General features: G+C 55.6%; 7 protein-coding genes across 7 annotated transcripts; 2 read left to right on the top strand and 5 right to left on the bottom strand.

The window, feature by feature from the left end:
* Positions 1-99: 99 nt before the first annotated feature.
* Positions 100-1,787, bottom strand: J3D65DRAFT_469158 (uncharacterized protein). Its single transcript, XM_066796497.1, has 4 exons — positions 1,434-1,787; positions 1,066-1,375; positions 881-1,012; positions 100-832 (listed from the first exon to the last, which is right to left on the bottom strand). The coding sequence occupies exons 1-4, from the start codon at positions 1,609-1,611 to the stop codon at positions 313-315; spliced, it is 1,140 nt and encodes a 379-aa protein (XP_066653105.1). The 5' UTR covers positions 1,612-1,787; the 3' UTR covers positions 100-312.
* Positions 1,788-4,976: 3,189 nt separating this feature from the next.
* Positions 4,977-6,559, top strand: J3D65DRAFT_469251 (uncharacterized protein). Its single transcript, XM_066796498.1, has 2 exons — positions 4,977-6,089; positions 6,152-6,559. Exon 1 carries the CDS (start codon positions 5,254-5,256, stop codon positions 6,064-6,066), a length of 813 nt encoding a protein of 270 aa, XP_066653104.1. The 5' UTR covers positions 4,977-5,253; the 3' UTR covers positions 6,067-6,089; positions 6,152-6,559.
* Positions 6,560-7,630: 1,071 nt separating this feature from the next.
* J3D65DRAFT_632286 (Alpha/Beta hydrolase protein) lies at positions 7,631-9,452 on the bottom strand. Its single transcript, XM_066801004.1, has one exon. It carries the CDS (start codon positions 9,282-9,284, stop codon positions 8,028-8,030), a length of 1,257 nt encoding a protein of 418 aa, XP_066653103.1. The 5' UTR covers positions 9,285-9,452; the 3' UTR covers positions 7,631-8,027.
* Positions 9,453-9,551: 99 nt separating this feature from the next.
* On the bottom strand, positions 9,552-10,573 carry J3D65DRAFT_632283 (uncharacterized protein). Its single transcript, XM_066801003.1, has 2 exons — positions 10,423-10,573; positions 9,552-10,362 (listed from the first exon to the last, which is right to left on the bottom strand). Exons 1-2 carry the CDS (start codon positions 10,458-10,460, stop codon positions 9,969-9,971), a joined length of 432 nt encoding a protein of 143 aa, XP_066653102.1. The 5' UTR covers positions 10,461-10,573; the 3' UTR covers positions 9,552-9,968.
* A 772-nt stretch (positions 10,574-11,345) lies between these two features.
* J3D65DRAFT_632279 (MGMT family protein) lies at positions 11,346-12,591 on the bottom strand. Its single transcript, XM_066801002.1, has 5 exons — positions 12,475-12,591; positions 12,176-12,422; positions 12,102-12,114; positions 11,909-12,046; positions 11,346-11,833 (listed from the first exon to the last, which is right to left on the bottom strand). The coding sequence occupies exons 2-5, from the start codon at positions 12,291-12,293 to the stop codon at positions 11,620-11,622; spliced, it is 483 nt and encodes a 160-aa protein (XP_066653101.1). The 5' UTR covers positions 12,294-12,422; positions 12,475-12,591; the 3' UTR covers positions 11,346-11,619.
* On the top strand, positions 12,386-13,923 carry J3D65DRAFT_468978 (Pre-mRNA-splicing factor cwc26). The gene is made up of 2 exons (XM_066796496.1): positions 12,386-12,898; positions 12,991-13,923. The coding sequence occupies exons 1-2, from the start codon at positions 12,712-12,714 to the stop codon at positions 13,776-13,778; spliced, it is 975 nt and encodes a 324-aa protein (XP_066653100.1). The 5' UTR covers positions 12,386-12,711; the 3' UTR covers positions 13,779-13,923.
* Positions 13,924-14,067: 144 nt separating this feature from the next.
* On the bottom strand, positions 14,068-16,031 carry J3D65DRAFT_605084 (uncharacterized protein; the record flags this gene model as incomplete). Its single annotated transcript, XM_066798326.1, has 2 exons — positions 14,068-14,780; positions 14,828-16,031. The coding sequence occupies 2 exons, from the start codon at positions 16,029-16,031 to the stop codon at positions 14,068-14,070; spliced, it is 1,917 nt and encodes a 638-aa protein (XP_066653099.1).
* Positions 16,032-16,607: the final 576 nt, after the last annotated feature.

The raw sequence follows: 16,607 nt of genomic DNA, 5'->3' as shown, positions 1-16,607 counted from the left end.
CAGTCTCAATGGACAAGGACCTCCTACATCATTGAAAATCTGTACCTGAGTAGTGGAAGGTACGTGTCTCTCGGAGCCAAGGAAAAGGTTGACTAATGGTGATAAATGGTTGCTTGTTCGAAAAATTACTTTTAGAAAAGGGGTATTGCCACAAAAGTCCAACAAAATAGCTCGCTGTGTAGACAGAAACATAGTACAAGAACGCACTCTTACAAAGTGCAACGGATGCGCAAGACCGACGACCTAATCAACACCCGCGTAGAAGTCAATTCATAAGCGTGTTGAAAGCACTGAAAGACAACGTAGACGCGGTCATACCACTTCTCGCATCTCTGTGCTCTTCTGGGACGCCGAGGACAGCTGTCTGCTGGGATCCAGCTCGCCCGCGCTGTAGAGGTGTCTGCTGCCGGCCAGGGAGCCTCTCCGCGTCGACCGCATGTCTATCGTCGTCGTAATCTTGACGCCGTCCGCCAAATTTGGATACAGAGGCTTCAGACTGCCTTGATCCTCATCGCTTTTGAACTTCGGTCCGGCGGCTCGCGCTGACGTGCCCCAAAGACGCGGACGACTCGAGTTTGCGCCATCGCTGCCAAGTTGGCCAACGATGGTGTTGCCATGGGAGTTGGAAGGTGACGAGGATGATGCATAACGTCGGATGGGACCGATGACGATAGAGAGAAGAGGATGAAGCGTGATTAGGCAGCCGCAGATGATAACGGTGTTTAGCTCGACGGCCGACCAGAGTGCGGGAAGCGGGTTGTAGAGCGTCTTGTCGGTTACCAAGAAGAGCTTATGCAGGTAGTAGAGCCGAATTACAGAGGTGATGAGGCCACTGGCGATGGTCAGTTGGCACAACAGATTGGTGCTGGGCATGGCTTACAATCCACCTATCGCAAAAGTTACTGCCAAACTGATTTTCTTCTTTTTCTCAAGGTTCATGTTGAATATTATGGGAAGCGGAGTAATGATGATGAGAATGTCGCTGAGTATTGACATGCCCGCGTGCATGTACCTGTCAACTGCCGTTAGTCATGGGGGGTAGACTCAAGGGGAGGTTCAACTAACCAAATTGCCATGTAATTGATACATGTCCCCGACAATGACTGCTCCCAGAACTTGTGCACAGGGTTACAGGCGAAGATTCCCCCAAAAAAGCATACAGTACAACAAGTTACGATGAATAGAATGGTAAACCAGGAAGCGAACCTCGTCTTGAAGTCGACGAAGATCCGCAAGAATTGGATGAGAATCGACACCTTAGCAAAGGCAACTCCTAAGACATATACCCAAGTGGACACCCAAAACCACTCTTGCAGCGTGACGAGTGCTTCGGGCGTCAGACTCGCTATGGGCTGACCCATTCCATACTTGAGCTCTGCTGCGCGTGAGTTATACGAGGCGGCACTTCTTATGGCGAGCAAGAGCAAACTTACGATAGAGATATATGGGACACAGTGCTATCGAGAAGATGTCGGCAATGACAATCACTGTGTCATCCCACCCCGGATGGCGACTGATCCTGAAGCGAGTGTAGAGGCGTAATCCGACAAACCCAGTGGCGATTCCTGACGACACAAGGCAGGCAACTGTTGCCTCTCTGCCAGAAACCATGACGGCAGTGCAATGCAGGGTGGGAACGGACGTTTGGTAGGTTGTGTCCTCCGTGCGATCAAAGGTCGGCGATGTTTTTACATGCGAAACCTCGAGACTTGTCTGGTACGCTTTGCCTAGCTCAGGAAGGTCCGTGTCGCTGCGGAAGTCTCGGCCATGTAGTCGTTCTTCGACGGTCCTGATTCTCAAGGTGTGGAGTGGCGTAAATTCCCGCAACAAGCTAGCGATCGTCGCCGGTGGGTGAAGGATTTCGGACGAGCGAATGTGCTATCGGCACCGCAGTAGTTGAAGTTGAGCCAGATGTCGAACGCTCCCACAAAGTATAAGGACCAGAATAAGAGATACACAAAGCATGGATCTGGGCCTTGAGCGAGTCCGTCGCATGTTGTTGATTTCAATGTTCCGGGGTCTATCCTTGACGAGGACGGCCCATGTACCCCTTCGCAGCACTCATCTTTGCAATGGCACTTTTTTTACTCGTATATACAGGGTGCTGGACTTGTCTTTCGAATCTCACCGTACCAAGTCCATGGTTGCACGGAGCAATGGGCAGTAGTGTACGAAATTCATGATTGGAGGGGATGTTCAGTCAACTCTGATAGCCTCATGACCTCTTCGTAGTCGACCCTGGTAGCGCGGAACAAGCAACTTTGAAATTCGGTTCCTCCTCCCCTTGCGAATTGCGCTGGGAGATCCTAGCTCCCCATCGGGCCGCCGGAGCAACAAAGCCCTTACCTACACGCCCAACGCTGAACACCCAAGTAGTTTGGCCAAGCCGCGGGAGCTCATCCGCTCAAAACCATTTGAAGTGGGGTTGGTGTCTCTGGTACTCGGCAAGACCTGCGCTGCGCCATTCCGCCTAGCGGCTCGCCAAACTGACCGCATCAGGCTACAAGCTCGCAAGAAGCTAGTCTTTGGTTCAGCTCATGAGAGCTCGGCATGTAATATGCACGCCATCCAGCTTGCTTTCGCTCATGGATTGGCGCCACAAGCTGCATGAATTCCATGGTGACAGACAGCCACAGGTCCAAGTCGATGTGTACCACCGTGAATCTTTGGTTCTGTTCTGTAGCCAACCAATGCTGCAGGCCATCAGCTTCTAGGTTGACGTCGGTCCGGAATCCGAAAGCGCCCGTCTGATTGGCATCAACCTTTGTTGTTAATCCACAGTGAGATACGTCAAAGGCGGACAGTGGACAAGTAAGATGTGCAGCTGATGGCTCCTGATCCCCGAAACTTTCTTGAGCTGGAGCCCCAAGGTACTTGATAAACCTTGACGGTGCTCCGATGTTCCTTAAGATGTCGTTTTAGATGACGATCTGGGGAAACCGCTGTTAAAATACAGGGATCCTCGGAAGCTTTGGATAGTTTCCGACTAGGCGTGGATCACACCATGAGCCTCGACGGTGATCCTTTGCGAGTTGATTTGATTGGTGGTGTTCTCAAGCGGGAAAACCGTTTTTTGGCTTGATCAGATCGTCCACATCGGAAGCGTTCCTGACGCCGGTCGGGATACCATCTCATCATGGTGGGGTAAAGTTGTGTCAGGTAGTCTCGCATCGCACTGAAGCTCTGGACAAGTTGATTTCCGCGGCTGGAAGCATGGTGCGTCAGTGCTTTCAGTGACCTCGGTTGACCCTCGAAATGGAATCCCTTTTCCTAGCCTTCTACCCGCATCCTCTTCTTGGTCTTGTCTTGGTCGTTCGTCGTTTTCGAATTGGTATCGTCGACAACATAAGGTTTGGTGTCCTTTCCAACTCTTGAGAAACCCGTGCCGAACGACCCGGCTCAATTCCCCACTTTCCCATTGTCGACCGGCTTTCTGCGCGACTCCTTGAGCGAGACCAAAAACCACTTAGGATTGTCTTCGACCACGGGATCCATCTTGGCAAAGATACAGGCCAGCGCAAGGGGTGAGCGCATGAGGACGCCGTCAAAGACCTCGAGGTCAAGAAAAGGAAAACCGGTGTTGGAAGTGTAGCAACCGTCGTAAATCTTCTTGCATCCAAAGACGCGCCAAAACTTGCGGTAGAACATGGCGTTTTTGCGCCAGTTGGTCGACTTGCGGTAGCTGTCACATGCCACTCCCCATTTGTCGACGACGGCACGGCCCACTGCCGTATGGCAGAAAATACGGTCAGCCAGGACACGCTCGTTGGCTTCGATGATGTTCGCAAAGTGCTTGTTTACTTGGCGCATTGTGATGACGGCGTCGCCGGCAAACGACATCCAGCGGAGATGCAGCTCCACGGGCAGGTCGAGCAGCGAAGGCTTCCGGTTCTTGGGCGAGACGCCGTCGTCGTCCATGGTGGCGGGCGAGGGTCATAGGTGAGGTGTTCGGGCGCCGCCCGTGAGATGCAGACGAGACGGCCTTGTTGTCTTGATATCTGAGCTTCGGAAGCCGAAAGGACTCCAATGCCTGCCCCCGTTGTCGGTGGTTCTCGGCTGAGCTGACCATCACGTGCATGACGTCAGGTGTCTTGACGACGGAAGACGCCCCCACAATGCTTCATTGGCGAGGAATGGTTCCGCTGTCGATTATAAATATCCAACTTCAATACTCTAAGATTTCGTTGGGTGTACCAGAGTTTGGGTTAAGAAAAAAGATCCATGTTGTTGGCTTTGGAATTGCAATCCGATGTCGGTCCTCTTCCGCCCACCGAACCCATTCGATCATCAGGCCCAAGATCAGACAGCCTTGCATTCCTCAGCCTTGTCAACAACATCAACACGCCGGATTCTGCACAGCTCCACCAATGACTGCTCAGTAGACAGCTAGAACACCGCAGAGCAAATGGCATGACTCGAACCACCCGGCAAGCAGTCGTGCGACAGTTGAAAGAAAACACAAGCCGATATCCAAGGTGCAGCCATACGGAATCTGCACCTGCTTCATTCACCTTACAGTCTCATGCGGCATCTCCGTTTCCGCCATGTCCGCAAACAGGAGCCAAAGCGGCATCATTGGCGCGGTTTCTCGCCAAGGAAAAAGCAAATAGTGTCCTGAAGACCAGTCGCAGTTTTCATAGCACTCCCAGTCTGCACAAAACACTTTACGGATCGCCCCGGACGCATAAAGGTACCTAGGTGAACGGCTCCCATCACCTTGAGCCTTTGAACGCCACGATCCAATCAGATCCATCAGAGGATTCGCCCCCTTGGACCCCAAGTCTAGCATCACAAGAGAGAAAGAGGCATGAGGTGATTCACGACGACATGTTGTCAAGCAGTTGCGTGCTTCTCATCTTCTAATATTTAGGTTCTTCGTAGTCTGTCATTTCAATTTCTCCATTCGCTCCACGTAACGTCGTAATAAGCGCCCATTTCCGTTCGCCTTGTTTGAGCTCGTCTACCCTCCACTGCCTCAAGTCGAACTGCTTAGGCCTTACAGACGAGGCCAATGGAAGAGTCGTACTCGCAATTTCCGCTGCAGCACTGGCTGAGCTGAGTGCAAGAGCCACCGTTGGCGGTGCACCTCTTCTCAAGGAGCTCCGGCGCCGCCTCCCTCTTCTTGGTCTCAGTCTGGCAAGTGCCAACTTCGGATCCGCTGGGGACGGCACAAATGCGGCTGCTGCATCCTTCGTTCACAGCGTAGCAAGTGCCTGGAAGGCAAGTTAGCACTGTCGTTCCTTGCCAAGCGGTATGTTTACGTACCATCAACACATTTGGTTGTCGTGGTGCTTCCAATGGTGCAGGTCGTGCCGTCGGGGAGACCTCTCCTCAGCTTCTTGGTCTCAGTCTGACAGGAGCCAATCTCGGATCCGCTGGGCACTGCGCAGATACGGCTGCTGCATCCCTCGTTCACTGCATAGCAGGTGCCTGTACGATCAAATCAGCGCTGGTCTTTTCCGGGAATTGTCCACCAATCGCTTACCGTCAACACACTTGGTCGTCGTGGTGCTGTCGATGGTGCAAGTGGTGCCGTCAGGGAGGCCGTCGGGGGTGGGAGCAGCCATGGCCAGAGCGGCAAAGAAAGAGAAAAGGGCGACTTTGTACTGCATTGTTGCGGTGGTGGATGTAAAGACTTGTCAAAGGTATTTCTTGAGTGTAATGCGCTTGTGGATGGTGTTGGAGAATGAGTTGATGTTCTGCTGGACGAGAAAAAGACTCAACTTCTTTATACACATTCACCGTCGCCGTAGATTTCCATCTCGAGCAGTGGGTCTCCATTCAACGCGCGTTTCCGCTACTTTGGGGCGACGAACTCTGGTCCGAAGGTACGTACAATGTCCATCACTTCCCTTGGTGGTGAACAGTCTGAGCTATTCTCATGTTCGGCACTGCTGGATGGAGCATCGAGAAAGGCGCAGGGCCTGCCTGGTGCCTGACGGTTGGGGGCCAGAAATTGTGGAGACGACACCTGCAAAAAGACGATGGGGGCTGAAATGCCGGGGCGATGAACAGTTGTTGGGGCTGAAGTTCCTTGCGCAGGGCTTAATGCTTAGCAATGCTTAGTTCGCAAGGTGAACTTTGATCGAGTTAGCTGTGCGAATGTTTGGGTCATAGGGCTCAATCAGTACAATAGCTAATGCATCTTCAGGAAACCTCTGCAGACGCAACCGCGCTGACCGCCTACGAGACAAGTTGAATCGCCCGTGTTGATTCTGGAGGGCTGAGGATTGTCTCTCAAGACCGTCGACCGACCGTTTGGAAGAAACAACACATCAAAGTCATCTTGAGAACAAACTACCGAGCCCGCCTGATTCCTCACACCTGTATCCCAAAGGAAAAGCTCGGACCTTGCCTTTCCCAATGCGCTCGCTGCTCTAAGCAAGTCGATTACTGCCGCTTTGGATGAGGATCGTCCCAAGTCAGATCATGGCCCCACAGTGGGTGTAGAAAGAAATGAGACTCCCCGAGTCTGGATGCAGTAGTGAACGGATGCTCCCCAAGTGTGGTTATAGTAGTAAATGAATGCTCCTTAAGCGTGACTATAGTAGCAGATGAATACTCCCTAAGTGTGACTATAGTAGCGAATGAATGCTCCCCAAGTGCACTCTTATTGCCAGGAGGTCTGTCGCATTTCTTTCGACACCCACTGTGGCCCTCTAGTAGTAGCCCCTTTCAGCATCATCCCAAGCAAGAGTATCGGTTGCGACGGCTTCTTCGCACAAGGACCCCACGCCCCGCGGGCGTTTGAGTTCCAAGGATGCGGCTCTTCCAGCCCTATGTTGACCGGCTCTTTCTGCTGTCCCGGGAGTCCAGAAGACCCACCAGTACCATGTACCATCCCGCCCCCAAAGGAGAAGGGCATGACGGTGGTGTGTCTTTTTGCAGACTTACTCGCGCAGTCATTTAGCTCCGCTCGGATCTCTTCGTACTTACGAGGAAGGACTTGAATTTCCAGTCGTCGCCAATGCCCGGCGCAGGAATGCCTCAATGACGAACTGACCACAGAGAGTGGAGCAGCGCAGTCAGACCATAGACTTCTACAAAGGATCATCTATTTTACACACGCACCTTGCCTTGCCATACAACAGGATCAGAACGTCCTGTTCATGCCAGACCAAGGGTTAGCATGGTAGGTATACAGATGGGGAGACAGATCACCTGTCTTGCACACAGCGATCTATCAAACGCAGTCCGTAGGCGAGCTACCAGCCCAAATACATGTATACGTACACATACGGCCAGGAAATTCCACATGCACACGAAGAGAGAAAACGACAGCGCAGTCTTGCGTAGTGCATCCACCTGACTCGTCACTCAGGAAGCGGAAGTCTAGGGAAAGACGGCATTGGTCTTTTCCATGCATGTGCGTAGGCAGCCATCAGCAGCAGGAGGGAAATCCGACACTCAACCATGACTCGACAGGAAGGAAGCTGGGCAAGCCGTACGTTGATGTGATGGCAGCCAGCCAACCAACCAACCAATAAAGCGAGGCGGACATGGGCACATGATGCTGCACCGCCACTTGCTGCTGCTGCTGACATGTCAATCCAAGCAAGGGCGGATGGCGGGCGGGATAAGTATGTGATATAAGTAGGAGCGTGCATGTCTGAAGCCGAGCTCAGGTCTTGTTTCTTCTACTGTTGTCTGCCTCTTGCTTGCGATGCCAGCCGTCTTGACCTTTTGCCGTTTTCGTCCTGATGCTGAAGTTTGAAGAGCATCCGAGTTTGACAGCGCACGAAATGCCTTAGCCTCGCCGAGTCGACACGGGGCAGAAGATAATCAGAGAGGGAGAGTGCAGAGGTTCGACGAGGATCGATGACGTTGATTGGACGACTTTTTGTCTACGCAGAGAAAGACTGAAGTGACGAGACAGGAAGAGGAAAAACGAAAATTCTCGAACGTCCAAACGGCACGGAGACAAAGAGAACAGGAAACCCATAAGCAAACACCGCGCAATGATGGACAACAGGGTAACATGAACGAATCAAACACCAACACCGACAAAGACCGACAACTTTCCCGTGCTAATTGACGACACTTTGTCTCTTAGCGTGCCGGCTACTCCTCCTCGCCTCTTCGGCCGTCATGCCCACACCACTGCCCGCGCTGCTCGACTCGGCCTCGTCGCTGTCCTCGAAGCCCTCGAAATCGCGTTCGACGGCCGTGTCTGGCATTTTCTCGTGGAAGACCCTGCGCAACTCTGCACACGCCTTGAGATAGTAATCCTGCACGCCAGGTGTCGGCTTCATGGGATTTGGCGCCTTGTCCCACCCGTGAGGAACGCCTGGGATGCAGGTGTAGACGACCTTTTTCTTGACTTCGTTGGTCAGCCTGTCGCGAAGGCGCTCGCCCTCGGCGAGCAGCATGTCCCACTCGCACGTAAAGAGGATGATGTCTTCTGGCAGACCGGCGAGCATGGCCGTGGGCGCAACGCCGGGCGAGAGGTACGGGTTCGCCATGTCCATGGTCGGCGGCTGCAGGTAGGACTCGTCGAAGAGCTTGGTGAAGATGGCAGGGAGCTCCTGGTCGGTCCGCACGCACGTCATGCGGCGCTGCTCGCGTGTTTGCGTGTAGTCGACTGACGGATACCACGCCACTATTGCCTTGATGCAGAGCTCGCGCCGCACGTTGACTAGCGTTCGCCCCGCCGATAGCGTCTTTTGTGGTATGTTGTCTGTCGAGGGTGGAACACGCTGCATGCCGTAGGGCGTCTCGGCGTTTGGTGGTTCGGGAATTGTTTCGCCTTGCAGCCGCAGAGGCACCGTCAACGACATGTTGCCTCCACTGCTGAATCCAGAGACGGCAACGCGCTCGATGTCGATGTTGAGTGATTCTGCATTCTCGGCCAGATAGAGAATGGCGTCCACTCCATCTTCGACGGCCGTAGGAAACGGGTGCTCAGGGGCGCGGCGGTAGTCGACGCCCACCACAATGGCGCCGACCTCTTGCACGACAGTTGCGCACCAGCGGGCATCGTCATGGGCTGTGCCGAGTGTGAAGCCGCCACCGTGGAAGTTGACGACGACGGGGAATTTTTTAGATCGCAGACGCTTTTGGATGTCGTAATCCTCGGGAGTGTAGAATTGGAGAGTGAACTGGCCCTTTGTGGGAGAAACGGTTGTTGGAACGGTCCGCGAGAACGAAGGTTTAGGAGGACGGGGCGGCGCGAAGCGATGGAGTATCATGCCGATCTGCATGAGAACGCGCCAGACTTGAGCCTGGAGGTGAAGCACCCATCGCGGGCGCGGTGCCTTGGAGACTGGGGGATTGGACTTGGCCATGTCCAGAAAAGTGTACAGTACAAGAAAGGGCAAGAGTGGGGAGACGTGGTCAGAGACGAGTCAGCGAAGGCGAGTGCATTAGCGCTCCAGAAGAGGCAAAAACAGAGGAGTCGTTGAGGGTACAGTCAGGTCAGTCGACCAGATGTTTGCAAGGAGGAGGAAGAATAGTGAGCGGTTAGGTAGCGGAGGAATGGCGATAGGCCGTCCAAGGTAACGGGTGGTCCAGCCGCATGACGTAACCGGGGTCTAGCATGTTGCGCGAGCCTTGGCATTCCCGACCCCGGGATCGTCAGTGGACGTCGCCAGCTCCACGCCTCCACCTTTGCAGCCCTTATCGTCATGCTTTCGTTCACTTCACGTAGCTGCCGCCTTGTCCAGGTTCATGTTGCACCATGAGCAATCTGCGAGCGTTCGTATGGCGCCTATCAGCGCATCATCGAAAAGCAATCATCTACCATGCCATTCCCCGCGAAAAAAAGCCCATGCCCGTCGCTGACTATCCGGGCCCATCAGTTCCTCGAGAAACAGCAAAACCCAGAGCTCCTCTCCTGAAATGCCCGTATCCATGCTAGTCAGAATCAAACCCAATCTGGCCGCTCGTAACAGGCCGTCGATTACCAAAACGCCATGCCGAAACCCGAATCACTGCAGCACAAGAGACCGCCCTCGAGCCTAATCGCCCCGCTAGACCACGACAAAGTCGTCGTCGTCCGACTTTGAAGCCTTCTTCTTGCCCTTGGCCGAACGACGCGCCTTGACCTGTGCGGCCTCGCCGTTCTCATCGAGAACTTCGTATTCTTCTTCGACCAGCTCGTGCGTCTTGCGATCCTCAAAGCGTTCGATGGCCTGGACAAGCGCCTGGTTCAGGATTTGGCTGCCTTGGCTAGGACCCCGCTCCGCATCAAACGAATATGTAATCTCGGCATCAGGTTCGGGCGCGGCCGAGGCCTCGACGGGTTCCTCGTCGGCCGATGAGTCGCTGGATGTGTAGGGCTCGCTTGGGAGAATCTCCTGCTTGCGGAGCTTCGCAGCGCGGTTGGCGGTCTTGGCATTGTCGCGCTTGAAGGCGGCGTTCATACTAGCAATCACGTCAGTCCGTGTCAACGTCGGCAGCTTCTCCCCGCCATGCGCGACTTACCCCGAAGCATAGCGGAAGGGCCTGGGTTGTTCGCCCATCCGGCCGGGGCCGTGCTGGCCACCCAAGGCCCACTTGTGCTTCTGTTCGTGGTCGCGGTTGTAGTCGACGGCAGCGGAGCGGAGATCGTTAGAGAAGGACTGCTCGGGAGCCATGGTCGACGTGATGGGATGCTTGGTTGCAGGAAGGGAACGACTTGTGGTGAGGTAGAATGGGTGAGGTGAATGGAGGTCGGTTGGGATGGCTGGAATGCGGTGGAGGTCGAGGTTAAGAGGCGAGCTAGTAGGTGCAAGTTGTCTTATAGGTCAAGAGGGTCGACGGAGGTCGTGACCGGTCCAGAGGATGACTCGGGCCAGCTGAGTCACTGCCGTGGCCGAATGGAGCAGTGGCGGTGCGGCGGGGAGGGGAGGTCTAGCGGCGTCTCGAAAAGGAGGGGGCTTTCCTAGAAGGGCAGGGCGGTGTTTGCACGGATGCGGATGCGGATGCGGACAGCAATGGATGGGCAGCGTGGTTTGGGAATAGCAGTTTGCGGGGGGCGCAAGGCAGGATAAAGGCGGGTGCGGTGTTGTTGTTTATGTACGGCGGATGACGCCAGCGGGCTTCTAAGTTGGGACAAAGGGACTAGGACAGGTCGAGATAAGGAGCAGCCTTGGTTGTGGCAGATGGACACGGGACCATCCCTCCTGGTGCCCTGAAAGCCATCCACGCTTCAGCTCGCGGCGCGCTGATAGGGGGAGCGGAGAGAGCGCGAAGCCGGGCCCGGCCTGCCAGTGCTGCTGCTGCTGCTGCTGCTGCTGTCTGTCAGCCTCTCCACCTGGCCATGCCCCAGGTCCGGCTCCGGCCCGGCCGTCGATTATCGCGCCTCACTCGCGCACATGGGGGCGTTGGGTTGTCGTGGGTCGTCGCAGTTCAGCACCTTGGTGGTAATGGAGTTTGGGTGTACAGTAGCGGGCGGCCGTGCCCCGAGGGAGGTGAGGTGCCCGCATCACGACCAACCACAAGTCCTTGGCCGATGATCCTCCGCGTTTCCCCATCCAACGCCGCATCTACACCTTTGAATTGCGCTTCGCTATACGCCCGTAGCCACCCAAGCCGCGAAGCCCCCCGAAATCTCTCTGCATTCCGGATCCACCCACCCCCGTAAGCAAAGCAGCACTTGGGTCCCCGCCGGATCTAGTCCATGTCATCCTCCCCCTCCGCCTACCTTGCTGCGCGCTCGACGTCATTGCCCTCGCCCATGTCGCTGTCGCTGTCCGGGTCGCTGCTCTCCAGCTCCGCCTCCTCGCTGGGCAGCATGTCGGGAAACCAGCCGTAGGTTTCCAAACTGACTAAATACTCTCCCAAGCTGCCCCTATCCACGTGGACGCCCTCGGCGCGTAGGGCAGCTGCCTGCCTGCTCGCACCCGACGGGCCTCTTTGTCGACAAGTCAGCCTCGAGCGCCCCAAAAGTCACGGGACATGCGTGAGACAAGGAATTCAAGGCGCTTACCTCGGACTGATGATGCCCTTGGAGTTGATGACGCGCTGCCATGGTACGTTGGCTGTATGCCACTTCGGCCTGCTCCGGCTGCTCTCATCGGCTGCGTTCGGTGACGACGCCAGGTGTTTGAGATAGACACCGACTTGCCTGCAAGGGTCATGGTCAGACCTCACCACCAACGCCCCCAGACCGTGTCACGCACCTTGGGCACTCGGCTGGTCGTGGAAACAGGTCAGTCGTCGACTACAGATACATTGACTCGAGGTTGTCACCTACGTCTTCCCACCAGTCGCGCAATGTGCCCATAGGACGTGACTTTGCCGTAGGGCACTTCTTGGACTGCCTGATATACGGCTGCAAACCACGCAGCCGCCTCTTCGGACCGGCGAGACATGGCTCCAAAGTTGTCGAAGCTGGTCACCGGGTGGGCCTCGTAGGAATAGAGCACGTCAAGAATGCCAGGCCGCAAGACGACCGGCCACGACTTCTGCCTGCGAGTGACTCGTCTTTTGCGATGCTTCAGCTACTGAACAGTCAGAACAAAAAGTAAATCTTGGGTTTGGATTGAAACTCGCAAGATTCGATCAAGTTCGATCGACATGGGCTTTGAAAGTCAAGTTGCAGAATCCTGGTGGAGATAGACTTCAGTTCTTCGAGTAGCGTTTCACCGGGGGAGGGAGCAGTGGCGCCTGCCTGAGGTTTGCCATGTTTGTCCAAATGCACAGACCATCATCGCTCCGCTAGCGCGGCAGGACGTCACCTCCGAAAGCTTCGAAAGCTCCCCGTCAACTGTCCCCGTCTTTGGAAGCATCATGTCCCTTGCCGATTACCTCGCTAAGAAGTACCTGACTGCCGACGGTCCTGCGGAAAAGAAGAAGAGCAAAAAGCGCAAAAGAAAGGAGGCCGAAGCCAGCGGCGGCCTTGTCATTGCCGACGACGATGCCACGGACTGGAATTCAGGTCCGCAGACCAACGACGACGATGAAGCGCCCATGAACGGTACGTCTTCCCAATCATCCCACCACGCATATTCGACTTCTTCCAGAGTACACGCCCACTCTGCGCCAACCAGTAATTGACAATCCTTCCAGTCGCCGGAACCAGCGCCGAGTTCCGCAAAAAGAAGACTTCCGGCTGGAAAACCGTTGGCAGCAGCGCGCCCACAAACGCCGACCAAGCCGCCGCCGACGCCATCATCGCCTCGGCCGCAGCAGAAAACCGAGCCTCAGGCGCCGCAGACGACGAAGCACCCACGGTCGCCGACAACCAAGATGGCCCGGTCATGGACTCCGGCGCGGCGGCGGGTCTACAAACAGCATCGCAGGTGGCAGCGGCGCTCGAGAAGCGGCAGCGCGAGGAGCGCAAGCACATGGAAGCGGCCATGCGCGAAGCGGGCGCGGCGGCGGGCGAGACCATCTACCGCGACGCCAGCGGACGCATCATCAACGTGGCGATGAAGCGGGCGGAGGCGCGGCGCGCGGCCAACGAGGCCGAGGCCAAGAAGCGCCAGGAGGAGGAGGAGGCCAAGGGCGACGTGCAGCGCGCCGAAAAGGAGGCTCGCCGCCAGGCCCTCGCCGAGGCAAAGTACATGCCCTTTGCGCGCACCGCCGACGACAAGGAGATCAACGAGGAGATGAAGGAGGTCGAGCGCTGGAATGATCCTGCGATGCAGTTTTTGACGACCAAAAAGGAGAAGAAGAGCCGGACGGGCAAGCCGTTGTACAAGGGCGCGTTTGAGCCCAATCGCTATGGTATCCGCCCCGGTCACCGCTGGGATGGCGTTGATCGCAGCAATGGCTTTGAGAGGGAGTGGTTCAAGTCGAGGAATGCGCGCGCCAATCGGAGGGACCTGGAGTACGCATGGCAGATGGATGAATAGGCGTGGGACTGATGAAAGGCGCTTCTGGCTGACTTTGGGAACTTCAATCGGGAGCGCATTGGCATAGCGCGGCGTTGGGATCTTTTATGACGGGGCATTGTTTATATGCAGCAAAGGACATTCATGGCTGGAGACGCCAGATGAATATCAAAACGCTCAATACATTATTGCCGTCCTTTTTGATCTGCATCATCAATCATACTCTGATTCTCGTCCAAGACCCTGACGGATTGCTCCTCATTGTATCTACGAGGTTTCACGCTATTTACAGCACCAACTGACTCCCAGCCTACCACAGCACCTCAGCCCTCACCGTAGGCAGATCCTCGCCATACTCACTATACTCCTTAGGCTGCCACGGAAAAGGCCTCCGATGCCACCTCCTCACGAAACGATGCGCCTCAGCTTTGGACCGAAAACTGATCAGCCACCTCGGCGGCAACTTGCGCATAAGGGCAGACGTATCCGAATACGCGTCGTCTCGACGCGCCGTGCTCAGCTGCACCACGCCAGCCACGACGGTGGGCCCGCCGTTGTGGCCACCGGGTATGTCCCAGGGGACGCCGCGGTCGTGGCCATCGGCGCGGATGGCGTCGACGATCTCGTACTTGGTGGGCTGCATGCCGTCAAAGTGCAGCAGCACCTTGGCGGCGATGCCGGGCGCGAGGTCCATGACCTGCGGATACCCGCCATTGTGTACCAGGCGCGCCGTTTCGTGCGGCCATGGCTCGCCCAGGACCTTCGCGTAGACGTTGCCGCGCTGGCTTGGCGGCCCCAGTGTGTACAGCTTAAGCGATGCCCTGAAGTTTTCGCCCGTTTCGGGGTCCGTCAGGCTGAGTGGATGTGTGCGCGGCGAGAGCATTGATGTTGGTGCTTGTTTGAAGAGAATGTCGTGTAGCCTGCGTAAGCGCTTTTGGAAGTCTAGAGCGCCGTATGCGCTGCGAAAGAGAATATTGTACGCGTCCTTTCGAGCGAGCGTGGTTGGGTCACGTATTGGGATAGCTAGAGGAGTCAGCAAAGGCGAGAAAGGAAAGACGGGCGTGGCTCACTTTTTATGTACTCGGAGCTCCAGCCCTCAATGTGCATTGTGGGTGGGAGCAGGCCTCGAATGTCTTCTTCGGTCAGTCGAGGACTGACGGCTTGCAGATTAACGATGCAGGTATGTTCTTGTCGTGGGGTTTTGATCTCCCCAGAGCGGATGTAGTGTCTCAGCTGAGGCCCTGCTGCCAAGTCGAGTCTCATTTTCGGAACCTCAAATTCTCGTCGTTTGGCCACCTCCATTTTGCTCTGCGTCTTGGACTCTTCCGGGAAGAGTTCCTCGAGCAGATTCTCTGGAACAACGTCATGGTAGTTCAAGTTGCGGTCAACTGGCTCTTTTGTTGTCCCAGAGTCATCGACCGGTTTCGAGTCTCTTTTGACTTTCACTGTGTCCTTGGGTTTCTTTGTCGACTTCTGGTCAGAATTCATTCTTGCAGATTTCTGCTGCAGGATGGCCTGTGGAAGCTGCCCATTTCGCCCCCAAGTCTCTTCAGGGAATGACCACTTAAACTTTCCTACTCCACTTCCCGGGTCCTCTTTCGAATCCGGGCTAGTTTTTGTGGGTGTTCGCTCGGCTTTGGATTGCTTTGTACTGAGTTCGGGGAACAACATGTCCAATAGTTCATTGGGGTCGTCTTCAACGGCCTTGTTCTCGTTTTCCGATGATTCTGTCAAATCGGGAAACATTGCAGCCACCAGTCCTCCTGGGATTTCCAGGGCATCCGCTTCCTCTTGTTGCTCGACGGTTCGGTTCTCAGTATCTGGTGCGCCGCTCATTTCAGGAAACAGGGCCGCTAGCAGGCCGCCTTGATTTTCCACAGTGGTAGTGTGCTGCCCTTTCTCCAAACGCAGCTGCGGAGGCTGATCCTGCTGTACAACCTCTTCGACTTCCAAATCTCGACCACGGTACTCAGACGCCTGAGCAGCTCCCTGTTCACCTGAACTATCTGCCACTTCCGTTTGTGTTCCGAGAATGGATTTGTCCTGGAATGCTTCTTCGTTGCTCTGGCGCAACGTCCTTGCGACCTGATCTAGTACGACTGGATCTTCAGTCGTAGCTGATACTTGCTCAATGTCGAGGTTTTGCATGGCCTCGTTGTACGAGATTCCAGTCCAATCTTGCTTCTCCATCATGTCGACTTGTACATGAGGGCTCGGACTCGGACTCTGCCCTTTCGGTGTCTCTTTGAGCAACTCGGGAGACCACGAAGACATGCCGCGCTTCTCGTCATCTCCCGTACTTTGTCCAATCGGTTGCTGCAAGCTAAGCGGCGCTCCTGGTTCTATTATTCGAGAGCGCTTTTCCGTTGTTTCCACGGTCTCCGCTTCATGCGAGCTCTGCGTATCTGATTGAGCACCTGTCAGCCGTCGGCGCCTCTCGCTGTAGTTTCCTGCAGTCGGCGATGCGCGAGGCCCTCTTTCCACGATTTTGACAAACTCCTCATCCAATTGCGCCAGTCGGGATATCCTGCGGCCTTGTGCAGACGCGATTTGGGGAAGTTCCTCCCCAGGACCGTTTTCTTTGCTAGAGTACACGACGCGCCGCACGTCTGGAGAGGTTCTTGGAGAAACGTGGAGAGCTCGGGTGAGCAGGCGACGATCGGTGATGCCGAGGCAGTTCCGTAGGGCGATTGATAGAGGATGGAGAGAATCCAAGGGTAGCTGCCGAGTTGGCGGCATGGGTTGAGGCGGAGGAAGGGCGTATTGGGCCAAATCGGGCCAGGTGGAAAGCGTGGGAGGTCAGTTTGCTTGGAGAGTCGCGTCAAGCTGGGCTTGCTGGAGATGCGGACA

The sequence above is a fragment of the Phyllosticta citribraziliensis genome, assembly GCF_038025025.1.
Source record: "Phyllosticta citribraziliensis strain CPC 17464 chromosome Unknown J3D65scaffold_9, whole genome shotgun sequence".
Classification (NCBI taxonomy): Eukaryota; Fungi; Ascomycota; class Dothideomycetes; order Botryosphaeriales; family Phyllostictaceae; genus Phyllosticta; species Phyllosticta citribraziliensis.
Note: the sequence above shows the minus strand (reverse complement) of the source record. Positions and strands in the feature narration are given on the sequence as shown.